We start from the raw sequence: 12,028 nt of genomic DNA, 5'->3' as shown, positions 1-12,028 counted from the left end.
AAGTGGATACAGGTACCCATGTATTAGAGGGTTGAACAATAACAATGATGAATAGAGGGATTTATGTAGTTGGTGCTTTGATGTGCATGATGAATTGTGTAGGTTCAGCCCAACCCTTGTTTGTGTTGGGTGATTCTTCTGTTGATTGTGGAGAAAACACTCTGTTTTACCCAATTCTTCACCACAATCTTTCTTTGCTCCCTTGTAACGGATCCGATTCCTCTCTTCTTCCTCATCTTCTTGGTACTTCTCTCTCTCTTCAATTGCTTTTCTTTTCTTTTCTTTATTTCAATTTACATTTCGTGTGTTCAATTCGCTTTGTTCATTTTACCATCTTTTTCAGCTTGTAATATTTGACTTGAGCTAGTTTCAACTACTTAATTTTCTAGTGCTTTAGCAGTGAAATATAATCTTAATTTTTTGATTCAGCCACAAAATATTTAGGGCCTGTTTAATATAAAATATAAATCCAATTTTTCATTTTCGAAAACAAGGATACAATATGGTAGAAATGAATTTGAAAAGTTTTCGAAAACAGTTTTCTAATGTAATCCTATAAACTAGTGAAAAATTAGAAAATTAAGTTTATAAATATTATATTAAATATATTTAAAATATTAAGATATAAATCAAAAAAATGAGTTAGTACTTTAGTTTTTGAAACTCACAAGTTATATTAATGATGAGATTATATGGGTAATGCAGCTGAGAAAATGGGGTTGCCAAATATTCCACCATTCTACAGCCAAAATAGATCTATGCAAGTGTTCTTCAGTGGTTTGAATTACGGTTCAGCACAAGCAACTATAATGAATCCCAGCGGCCAGATCCACCAGTCTCTTAACCAACAGCTACGCCAAGTATTTGAGACCATGCAGCTCTTGCAGCTGCAACTTGGCGAGGAAATTGCTGACTATTTCATCAACTCCTCCATATTCTACCTATCCTTTGGCAAAGATGATTACATTGACCTCTTTCTCCACAATTCATCAGGTGTAATGGTCAAGTACACTGGCCAAGAATTTGCTGGCATTTTGGTGAACCAGATGGTACATGCTATGAGGAATCTGTATGATGCAAACGTGAGGAAAATGATATGCATTGGAATACTGCCTTTGGGGTGCACGCCACGTGTAATGTGGGAGTGGCATAATTCAGCTGGAGTTGATGATGGAAGAGTTTGTGTGGAGGAAATCAATGAGTTGGTTTTGGAATACAACACAATGCTGGAAGAGCACATTGTTGAACTTAATTCTGAGTTGCCAGATGTTCAGATCATCTTCTGTGATGTTTACCAAGGAATTATCAAGATGATTACCAATCCAACTTACTATGGTATGAACTCTTTTCTGCACTTATAGTTTTAAGGAATCTAATTTAAACTCAATCCATGGACTTAATTCCGTGTTTGTATGGAGTTGATCATGTTTTTTGTTCTGTTCTCTAAGGACAACCTTGTGTAGAACTAAATCCTGTTATCTTGAATAAAGGATGACATTTCAACATTATTTAGATAAAATACTTATCTACTAAGAATACTGGAAATGCTGTTCACTTTGCCATTGCCCCACTTGGTTTCATCGTATTTTTGTTGCAGAAGTTAGAAACTGACACATATGCTTATTTCTTAACCAGAAAGAAAGCAGTAGTAAGCATTATAGATTGCTTAATTTGCTCATTGAAATATGGTAAACTTATTTATTTGGCTTTTAGACCCACACAATTTAACATATGAATTTTTTGGTTTAGAACTCAACTTTGGTTAGCTATTTTGTTGTAGTTCTTTGAAGTCTTATAAAGGGTTCTGTTTCTTAATTTGAACTTTGTCTAATAATCTATGTCTCTTCTATATGCTCTGTACAACAACGGTAAACCTCATTTGATATAAATACCCTTAAAATCAAGGAATTCTTTCTATAGCTTACATACAACATATTAATTGAACTCTTCTAAATGCAAAATAAATTCAGGATTTGAGGATGCAAAGAGTGCTTGCTGTGGAATTGGTTCATTTGGGGCGAGGATTGGTTGCCTTTCTGTTGAGATGGCTTGTGAGCAGGCTTCAGCTTATGTTTGGTGGGATTTGTACAACCCAACACTAACTGTGAACTCCTTGCTTGCTGATTCAGCCTGGTCAGGCCAACCATTGTATGGTATGTGTCGTCCGTTTCCCATCCAGGATCTACTTCACACATCAATCTCCTGAGAGGCTCATTTGAGATGCATTCATGCTTTACCCATTGATTGGGAAAATCAGATTCAATGTAAGTTTCTTCTGTGAGCTGTTTATCCTTTAGACTCTTGCAGCATCTTTCATCACTTTCAAACAAGTTTACCAAGCTACTGCAAATAGTGTTGTCAAATTGAAATATATACATCACACTGATCTGGTGTGTAACTGATATTCAAGCATCAATCTGAAAATTGGAAATGTTGTTTGATAGGTCGTCTAGATTTGAACTTCTTTTTTATTGCATTATTAATATTGGCATGGAATAACCACTCAGTTTTGCAACATGTTGAGGGCAGGGGTATTGTAAATCATTGGCAAAATGCAGCTGTATTCAAGGGGCTCTTTCCTATAAAGAATAATACTACACCAGCAATCATCTCTCACAAACTTTCTCTCACAACTTTGATATGACAACTCACAATTAGTCAATTCACAACAGATCTCACATGGGTCCCAATAATTAATTGCGAGTTATCACGTCAGGATTGTGAGAGAAAGTTTATGAAAAATATTTGTTGGTGTAGTATTAGTCTATTATAGAACATATGCCTTTTTAAGTTATTCAATTATGAGTTTTTACGTGGCAAGTTATACAAAATTTGTTGACTGAATATTATTACAAGATTGATGTTCGATTGTTTATAAAGTTCTATTAATGTAAACATAACGAATTACATATTAATAATTAGAAATAACATGCATAATGACATTCACAATTTAATAGTTTTCAGTAGATTGTCAGTAATCTGTGTTTTACATGATATTAAACGGACCTAGTTTGTACTAAAGAAGTAAGAATGCCCAATATTTGTACATTAAGAAATTTTTATTTTCCTTTTTATATAAATTCTACATGAAGTTTTTCAAATGCTCTGCGGTTTCCTTAATAAAGTATTACGGAGTTATAAATAAATTATATAATTTTTGGTTTAATTAATTTAAATATACATGAACTGTTGATTTTAAACGCTGAGAGATAATATTGAAGCACACCATTAAAAGTTCATTTGATTTTACTCAACACATACTAATAATTTTATTACAAACCTCTCAAGTAAAAACCAAGTCCATGATAAGACTCATTTTTTAACTTATATAATAACTAGACATGGGCCGTGCATTGCACATGTATGTTTATTCAATGTTTTCTAAATAGATTGAAAACAAATTTATTCTAACAAAATAAACTAATTAAATTAAGATATAATAATTGTTAAATTATACGAATTTTATAAATATACAAAGTTGAGTTAAGATAAAATTAATAATTATATTTACATAATTATTAATATCAATTATAGGTAGATGTCATTAAATCATTCATTCAACTTGAGAAGATCACCTGAATATTATATGGTCTAATTATATTTTTAGGATCATCATCTTGTACAATTGATATTATTTTCGCAGGCATGTCTTTGATATTCGATGTCAGTATTTTGTAATGAATCGTTTATGATATTTAAGATCACCTAAATATTATCAAGATCAACTATTTAAACTTAAAATTTATAGTAACCTTGTAATTTCTGTAACTTATATTCATTTTTAAGTTGTGTTACGCAGGTATATTTATTATATTTTTTTTACATTATTATTGGTTTTTTTGTCTTTGAAATATATATTTTCTATATTAAAGTTCATTTTATATTGAATTGATAATTAAAAAATCAATAAATAAAATATGCACAAATTGAACTCAAAGTCTATATCATCATGGTTCTTCTCAAATATGTTACCATTCGAAATCTGTAACCAAAGTTTAAAACTTTGTCAAGAAAAGCAAAAAAATTTGCAGGATAACCCACTAGTTATTATTGATAAGTCTATAAATCAATAAGCGAAAAGAGAAACTTTGTTGAAAAACGTGAACTTTTAAGCAAGAGACTTGTAGAGTCAAAGGAAAACATTGATTTTGATTGTTAAGAAGAAAAAATAAAATATTTTTATTATTATTATTTTAGAAATTAAAAAAAAAAATTAAGAATGTTGAGAAGAGAACTTACATGGAAAGCAACAACAACTCCAACAGTATAATCTGAAGGCAACTTAATTGAAGCATTGAAGAAGTCATGAAGATAAAGGTCTTGTGACACAAATCTATTTGCTGCATTTAGAATTGACCACCACCTATAGCAAAAAGAGCATTTGATGATAGCATCCTAAAGAAAGAAAATAATTGTAAAACCCACAAAACCCACAAATCAAACAAAAATATTAATCCAAAAATTAGCAAAAAGAGATAGAACAAATACAATTAAAACTACATATCAATATTTGTTTTCCTTTGCCATCACTAAAATTGAATTTGTTTTATATGTGTGATGATAAAATAAATGGTTTGGCAACATGTATATAGTTATCCTAATTCATCATATAATATATCAAATTAAAGCCCAATCTTTCTAGTTTCCAAAGATTCAAACCACTCATCAATTGGATTTTTATTGAGCAAGTTATGGTTAATTTACTACTGACTGTTCAGTGGAAACCGAGAAACAGGGGAAATCAAAATGTATGTGATAATAAAAAGAATGGCTTGATAGAGGGGAAGCTCTATCTGTTTAGTTTCTAAAGATTCAAACCTCTTATCAATTGGATTTTTATTGAGCAAGTTATAGTCAATTTACTACTGACTGTTCAGTGGAAACCGAAATGTATGTGATAATAAAATGAATGGTTCAGTAGTGGGGCTACAGTTATCAAAATTAATTGTATAATATATCAAATTAAAGCCATGTCTATCTAGTTTCTAAAGATTCAAACCTCTCATCAATTGGATTTTTATTGAGAAAGTTATGATCAATTTACTATTGATTGTTCAATGGAAACCGAAATGTGTGTGATGATAAAAAGAATTGTTTGACAATGAGACTAAAGTTATCCAAATTAAGCGTATAATATATCAAATTAAAGCCATATCTGTCCAGTTTCTAAAGATTCAAATCTCTCTTAAATTGGAGTTTTATTGAGCAAGTAATGGTCAATTTACTACTGATTGTTCAGTGGAAACCTAAATATGTGTGATGATAAAATGAATGGTTTACTAAAGTTACATGGTTTAGCATTAAACATCAGTTGATATTTGTTAAATAAATGAAATTAGTTATATTCAACAACCAACTTTTTTCATGATATATGTATGTAACAATAAAAGATATCAACAAAAAGAGATAGAATCATTACAATTAAAACTATATATCAATATTTGTTTTCCTTTAAGGATAATAATAATGGTTCGGCATATAATAAATGGTTTACTAAAGCTACATGGTTCGGCAACAAATATCAGATGATATTTGTGATAAAAATAAAATTTTCTATATTAAACAACAACCTGTTTTTGGTATATGTATGTAACATAAAAAAATATCAGCAAAAAGAGATAGAACAAATATAATCAAAACTACATATCAATATTTATTTTCTTTAGTCATCACTAAAAATTGAATTGGTTTTATGTGTGTGATGATAAAATGAATGGTTCGGCCGTAGGTCTATAGTTATTGAAATTCATCATATAATATATCAAATTAAAGCTCTATCTTTCTAGTTTCCAAAGATTCAAACCGCTCATCAATTGGATTTTTATAAAGTAGGTTATGGTCAATTTACTATTGATTGTTTAGTGGAAATCGAGAAACGGGGGAAACCGAAATGTGTATGATGATAAAAGGAATGGTTTAGAAGTGGGGCTATATTTATCCAAACCAAATTAAGCGTATAATATATCAAATTAAAGACATATCTTTCTAGTTTTTAAATATTCAAACCTCTTATCAATTGGAGTTTTATTGAGCAAGTTATGGTCAATTTACTACTGACTGTTTAGTAGAAACCAAAATATGTGATGATAAAAGGAATGGTTCGACAGTAGGGCTATAATTATCCAAATTAAGCGTATAATATACCAAATTAAATCCCTATATGTCTAGTTTCTAAAGATTGAACCTCTCATCAATTAAAGTTTTATTGAGCAAGTTATAGTCAGTTTACTACTAATTGTTTAGTGGAAACTGAAATGTGTGTGATAATAAAAGGAATCGTTTGGAAGTGGGGCTACAGTTATCAAAATTAAGCGTATAATATACCAAATTAAATCTCTATTTGTCTAGTTTCTAAAGATTCAAACCTCCTATCAATTGGAGTTTTATTTTGCAAGTTATGGTCAATTTACTACTGATTGTTTAGTGGAAACTGAAATGTGTGATGATAAAATGAATGGTTCGACAGGGGGACTATAGTTATCCAAATTAAGCATATAATATATCAAATTAAAGCGTTATCTATCTAGTTTTCAAATATTCAAACCGCTCATCAATTGGAGTTTTATTGAGGAAGTTATGACTAATTTACTACTGATAATTTAGTGAAAATCGAGAAACAAGGGAAACCAAAATATGTGTGATGATAAAAGAAATGTTTCGGTAGTGGGGCTAAAGTTATCCAAATTAAGCGTATAATATATCAATTTAAAGCCCTATATGTCTAGTTTCTTATGATGCAAACCTCCCATCAATTCAATTTTTAATGAGCAAGTTATGATCCATTTACTACTGACTGTTCAATGGAAGCCAAAATGTGTGTGATGATGAAATGAATGGTTTGGCAGTAGGGCTACAGTTGTCCAAATTAAGCGTATAATATATCAAATTAAAACACCATCTATCTAGTTTCTAAAGATTTAATCCTCCTATCAATATGATTTTTATTGAGCAAGTTATGGTCAATTTACTAATGATTGTTCAGTGGAAACCGAAATGCATGTGATAATAAAATGAATGATTTACTTAACCCAAATTTTAGGGATTCTCATATTAGGACCGATAAGAAGTATTTCAAATAACACCTATTAGTTGGAAAACGGAATCAGCCAAAATTAATTCATTTAACATATATACTCGTACATCAGCAAGACATAAACAATTAATCATTCATATAACAAATTAAAATACACGAATGTTTTTATAGAAAACATATTCAATATAAATGAATTGTTTCTACTAATATAGATATGACACATACTCACAGTTTGGTTGACAATAGGATTATCCTTAATTTAATTTTAGTAAAGTACATGAACATTTCCTTGAAAACAAACATAACAAAATTAATTAATCTTTATGTTAAGTTTGTTAAAGAACAATTATTCATTCGTGTAACAACTATTACCTGAAAACAAAATTAACAAAAGTTAATTAATCTTCATATTAAAATTGTTAAGGAATAAACTTACCGTTACTAACACAATTAATCATTCAAATAGATTGATTGAACAAAAATAATCATTCAACTAAATAATAACCATTAAAATAGTTAGAAGATTTACTTACAATTTTGTATTAAAATAGTTAGAAGATATACTTACAGTTCAGAAAAACGAATCAAAATAATAACTCATTTGACAATGTCAATCAGACATCATTCTTTTGTTCCATGCCAATTCATGAATTTTTGACTTGTACATAACAACAAAAACATAAATAAATAAAAAATCATCAATTAACAAAATCATAAAGAACATGCGTATTATTGACACAAACTAACGTGACCCATAAACAATCAACAAAAGACCAGACGTATTGTTGACACCAACTAACATATTGCGATAATACACAACTAAACATACGCTCCTTTTATAACCCCTTATTTAGACATTTCGAATGCCAATACAATTAAATACGAATAGAATACGAAGAAAAGTTTGCAATGTCAATACAATGCACCTATATAATTATTAATAAACAGGTATGCTTTTACTATCAATGCAATGCACTTATGTAATCCAATCTTTATGTCTATTTATTTAGACTTTGGAATACCAATGTAGCAATTAATATTGTCTACATCATCACTAGTAAAATTCAACGACATGACAATTACAAATCCGATGTGTCATTATGGTTAGACCTTTAGAATGATGATGCAATGCGCTTGTATTATTATTATTATTATTATTAATTATTAATAAATATTCCATTTTTTTAATTAATTAATAATTATAGATAGATCAATAAATACCAATTCAACATGTTAAAATAGAGTAATTTGATTGGCTTGTCAATCCAATGTGTCAAAATGGAGCAATTCTAGAGCTTCCAAAATATGCCACAGGGCAAACAACCTGCATGGGTATTTATGAACTTAAAGCTAAAAACATCTCATTAAACCACACATCCAATATGGCAAGAGAGAACAATTCTAGAACTCCAAAATAAAACAATTTTAGAGAAAAAAAAGGAAAAAAAAAGAAAAAAAATGTCCTACGTGTACTCAAATAGGTATGCTTTTACCTTTGGATTTAGAATACCAATGCAACAATTAATATATCTCTGTATTATCATCAATAAAATTTAACCACATGACAATCACAAATCTTATGTGTCAAAATAGAACAATTTTATGAGTTCTAAAATATGTCACATGACGAATAACTGGATGGATATTCAGTTATATATGTGTGTGTGTCTGTAGTCCAACCTAACAAGATAAAAAATATTATTGTTGAAAAATAAAAAATAAGAGGAATATTATTAATTGAATGACAACGTTTTATGAAACTATTAAAAAAGGAAATGTCTCATCGCCGCAGCCGAATGCCACCTACATTGCCTGGGCCGCAGCCTGCTTACGTGTGACCAGTCCGGATCGCAGCCTATGCCCGCAGCGTTTTGCCTAACCGGTTGTCGGCAATCTGGCACCGGAACAAACTATCTCCACCTTTACAGCCGTAACCACCCCCTCTCTCCATCTTCCATAACCACCCCTCAAAATCCACTTCTAATTATTCTATACAACTTCATCCTCAATCCCTAACTCCATAATCATCATAATAGAAATAGCAATAGAAAATAAATACAAACACAAATTCATAAAACGTAGTTAATGTCTTTCGATTATGAAATGGAAGTTTTGGGAAATGATTTGGGGATGATATAAAAAGAGGAGAGAAGAGAGGGCTTTAGAGGACGATGTTGATTTGTGTTGGTGTGGCGGTGATTTGTGTTGATTTCGGATTGTAGTAGTAGTGTGAAGGGTGTGGCCTGACGGTTAGAATTGAAGTGGGTGAGCTGTGGAGCGACGTTGGCAAAGTAGGTGAGGTGGTGGAGTGACAGTGGCAAACTGGATGAGATGGTGGCGGGGTTTCTTCGTTATTTTTCTGGGTTCGTCGTAACCCCTCAACCCTAAATTTTGATTTTTGATGCACAAGGTTAATTGATAACCTGTCCTCACTTTTATGGACTTTTGACCATCCTGTCATTGTTCACAATGAAATTTACTGACGGATTTATGTTAGGGTTAAAATTATATTTGAAACTGTTCTGATGAAAAAGTGTCATTAGCTCATTCTATGAGTGATAAATAATTATTTTCTCTATTTTTAATAATGTTAATATGAGTTTAGATACCATGACTTAATTTTAAACACTTTATCTAAACTGTTTATCATCGTTGATCCAACGGTGATAAAAAAAATTAAATATGGTATATTTAGTATCAATTTAACAACTCTTATCGCCGTTGATCATCAGTGATGCACACTTTCTAAAGAGTATAAAATATTTAAGTCAAGAAATTACTTGAGTGTATCTTGACCTTTAGTATTTAAGAATTTATATCTTTTAATTTTTTACATTAAATTGAATTATATCTACGAGAATACTAATTCCATCGCTTTCTTTCACAACTTTTTTTCATAAATTTGAATACGAAAGTTCATCACTAGTTAGTTCGTAGATAAGTAAATAAGACTTATATAGACATAATCTACTTTGTAAGCTGACCAATAATAAATTATTACGTCAAAGATTACGAGAGAATGTTGTGAAATTAGATTGTAGACCTAACATAGAAAACTATTTTAAAACTTCGTTTTTTTGTTTTAGTTTTTTAAAACACTCAAAAAAAAAAAAAATATAGTTTTTAAAAAATATATACCAAACTCACGTATAAGACATGGCACCATTATGATCCTCTATTAATTATGAATTTTTTTTTAAGAAAAAAGAATAATATCATGGCTGTCGGTGCATGGATTAGTATATGTTTTTATAATTGTAGCATTGTTCTTGTCCCAAAATAAAAACAATAACACCATAGACACCGAAAAAATTACACCGAAATTGTGTATCGGCCTACGTGTACCAGTCGCGTGAATTTTTCTTCAACTTTTTTCTAGTGAACGGCCGTCCAAAAAATTTGAACGGCCGTTCACTCATATGGAACCCCGTCCATATTATATGGACGAGGGTCCATATACTAGGGACGGGTGTCCCTATTTAAAGGACGCCCGTCCTTGAATAAAATACAATAAAAAAATTTTTATAAACATTAGGGACGGCCGTTCATCCGTTATGGATGGCCGTCCCTTCATTTTGGACGGGCGTCCCTTATTTGCGGACGCCCGTCCTTAACCAAAATATAAAAATAAAAAAAAAAAAACTTTAGGGACGGCCGTCCCTTACGTTTGGACGGACGTCCATTCCTAATGGACGCTCGCCCGTCCATACTTTTAAAAAAAAAAAGAAAATCTAAAAAAAACTCTCTTCTTCGTCTTCATTCTAAAAAATTCTAAAAATTCTTAAGACAGACTGGAAGTACTTCCCTTGAGCTTCAATTCTTAGCTGCAAATGTCGCTGTACCTGAAAATATAAATTCCCAGTTAATTGAAGTTTGAACTGTATTGATGCTTTATTGATAATCAGAAACCAATCTCTGATTGGTTTAATGGTTGTACGTACCTCAATCTGTTCATGAAGTTTTCTCTGCACTTCCAGTTGAACTTGGACAGCTTGAGCGATCTGCAAGCCTCTGTAAACACAACACTTGAATCAGTTGAAGCTACTTGGATTATTACTATATATCGTTTTAAATTCATCGAATGGATTAGGATTTATTTCTGACTATTACTCATTAAACTGATTGGGTGTTCTGTCACTGGTATTCCTATTGAGATTCCCATCACTGCTTTGAGTTTCTCTGCAATCTGCATTAAAAAACTAATTGAAGCTCAAAGCAATTGGTTTTTTAGAATGAAGACGAAGAAAATAGTTTTTTTTAGAATTTTTTTTTTTTTTTTTTTTTTTAAAAGTATGGACGATGGACACCTATTCAAACATAAAGGACGGCCATCCATTAGGAATGGACGCCCGTCCAAACGTAATGGATGGCCGTCCAAAATTTATGGACGGTCGTCCCTAAAGTTTTTTTATTTTTTATTTTTATATTTTAGTTAATGACGAGCGTCCCTTATTTGCAGATGCCTGTCCAAAATGAAGGGACAGCCATCCATAACCGATGAACGGTCGTTCCTAATGTTTATAAAATTTTTTTTATTGTATTTTATTCAAAGACAGATGTCCTTTAAATGGGGATGTCCGTCCCTAGTATATGGACCTCTGTTCATATAATATGGACGGGGGTCCATGTGAGTGAACGTTTGGATGTTCATTCACTAGAAAAAAAAATTGAAGAAAAATTTATGTGACTGGTATACATAGGCCAATGCATAATTTCGGTATAATTTTTTCGATGTCTGTAGTCTTATTGAAATAAAAATATGATGAGGAGGTGTGTTAGTGTGACTGTGTTGTGTTGTATCTCTTGTTTTGATTTGAACAGAGAATCTCATTTTAAAATTGAAATGCGGTCGGTAAAAGCTGTTCAAAAGAGAAAAATACAAATTAAAATATATATTTAAATATACCCATCACTTTCCCCTCTCTTTTACCAAAGCCAACAACAATCAACACAGCTTCTTCAACTTTCTTCCCTTCTAATCGACCTTCTTCTCCA

General features: G+C 30.9%; 1 protein-coding gene across 2 annotated transcripts; it reads left to right on the top strand.

The window, feature by feature from the left end:
- LOC116134359 (GDSL esterase/lipase At1g71250-like) lies at positions 1-2,614 on the top strand. Of its 2 annotated transcripts, XR_004128722.1 has the most exons (4): positions 1-243; positions 706-1,335; positions 1,971-2,264; positions 2,530-2,614. XR_004128722.1 is itself a non-coding variant. In XM_031420040.1 (3 exons), exons 1-3 carry the CDS (start codon positions 45-47, stop codon positions 2,204-2,206), a joined length of 1,065 nt encoding a protein of 354 aa, XP_031275900.1. In that variant the 5' UTR covers positions 1-44; the 3' UTR covers positions 2,207-2,523. The 2 variants fall into 2 exon arrangements, 1 of the variants encoding a protein (XP_031275900.1); XM_031420040.1 differs by lacking the exon at positions 2,530-2,614 and having other exon boundaries at positions 1,971-2,523.
- Positions 2,615-12,028: the final 9,414 nt, after the last annotated feature.

The sequence above is a fragment of the Pistacia vera genome, unplaced genomic scaffold, assembly GCF_008641045.1.
Source record: "Pistacia vera cultivar Batoury unplaced genomic scaffold, PisVer_v2 Contig286, whole genome shotgun sequence".
Taxonomy (NCBI): Eukaryota; Viridiplantae; Streptophyta; class Magnoliopsida; order Sapindales; family Anacardiaceae; genus Pistacia; species Pistacia vera.
The sequence above is the reverse complement of the archived record's forward strand: the minus strand, read 5'-3'. Positions and strand labels throughout refer to the sequence as shown.

Excerpts from the sequence above, each read along its gene's own strand:
- LOC116134359 (XM_031420040.1), top strand. The coding sequence starts at position 45 with ATGATGAATAGAGGGATTTATGTAGTTGGTGCTTTGATGTGCATGATG. Across the intron at positions 244-705 it reads TCTTCTTCCTCATCTTCTTG|CTGAGAAAATGGGGTTGCCA; the intron begins GTACTTCTCTCT and ends TGGGTAATGCAG. Across the intron at positions 1,336-1,970 it reads TACCAATCCAACTTACTATG|GATTTGAGGATGCAAAGAGT; the intron begins GTATGAACTCTT and ends AAATAAATTCAG.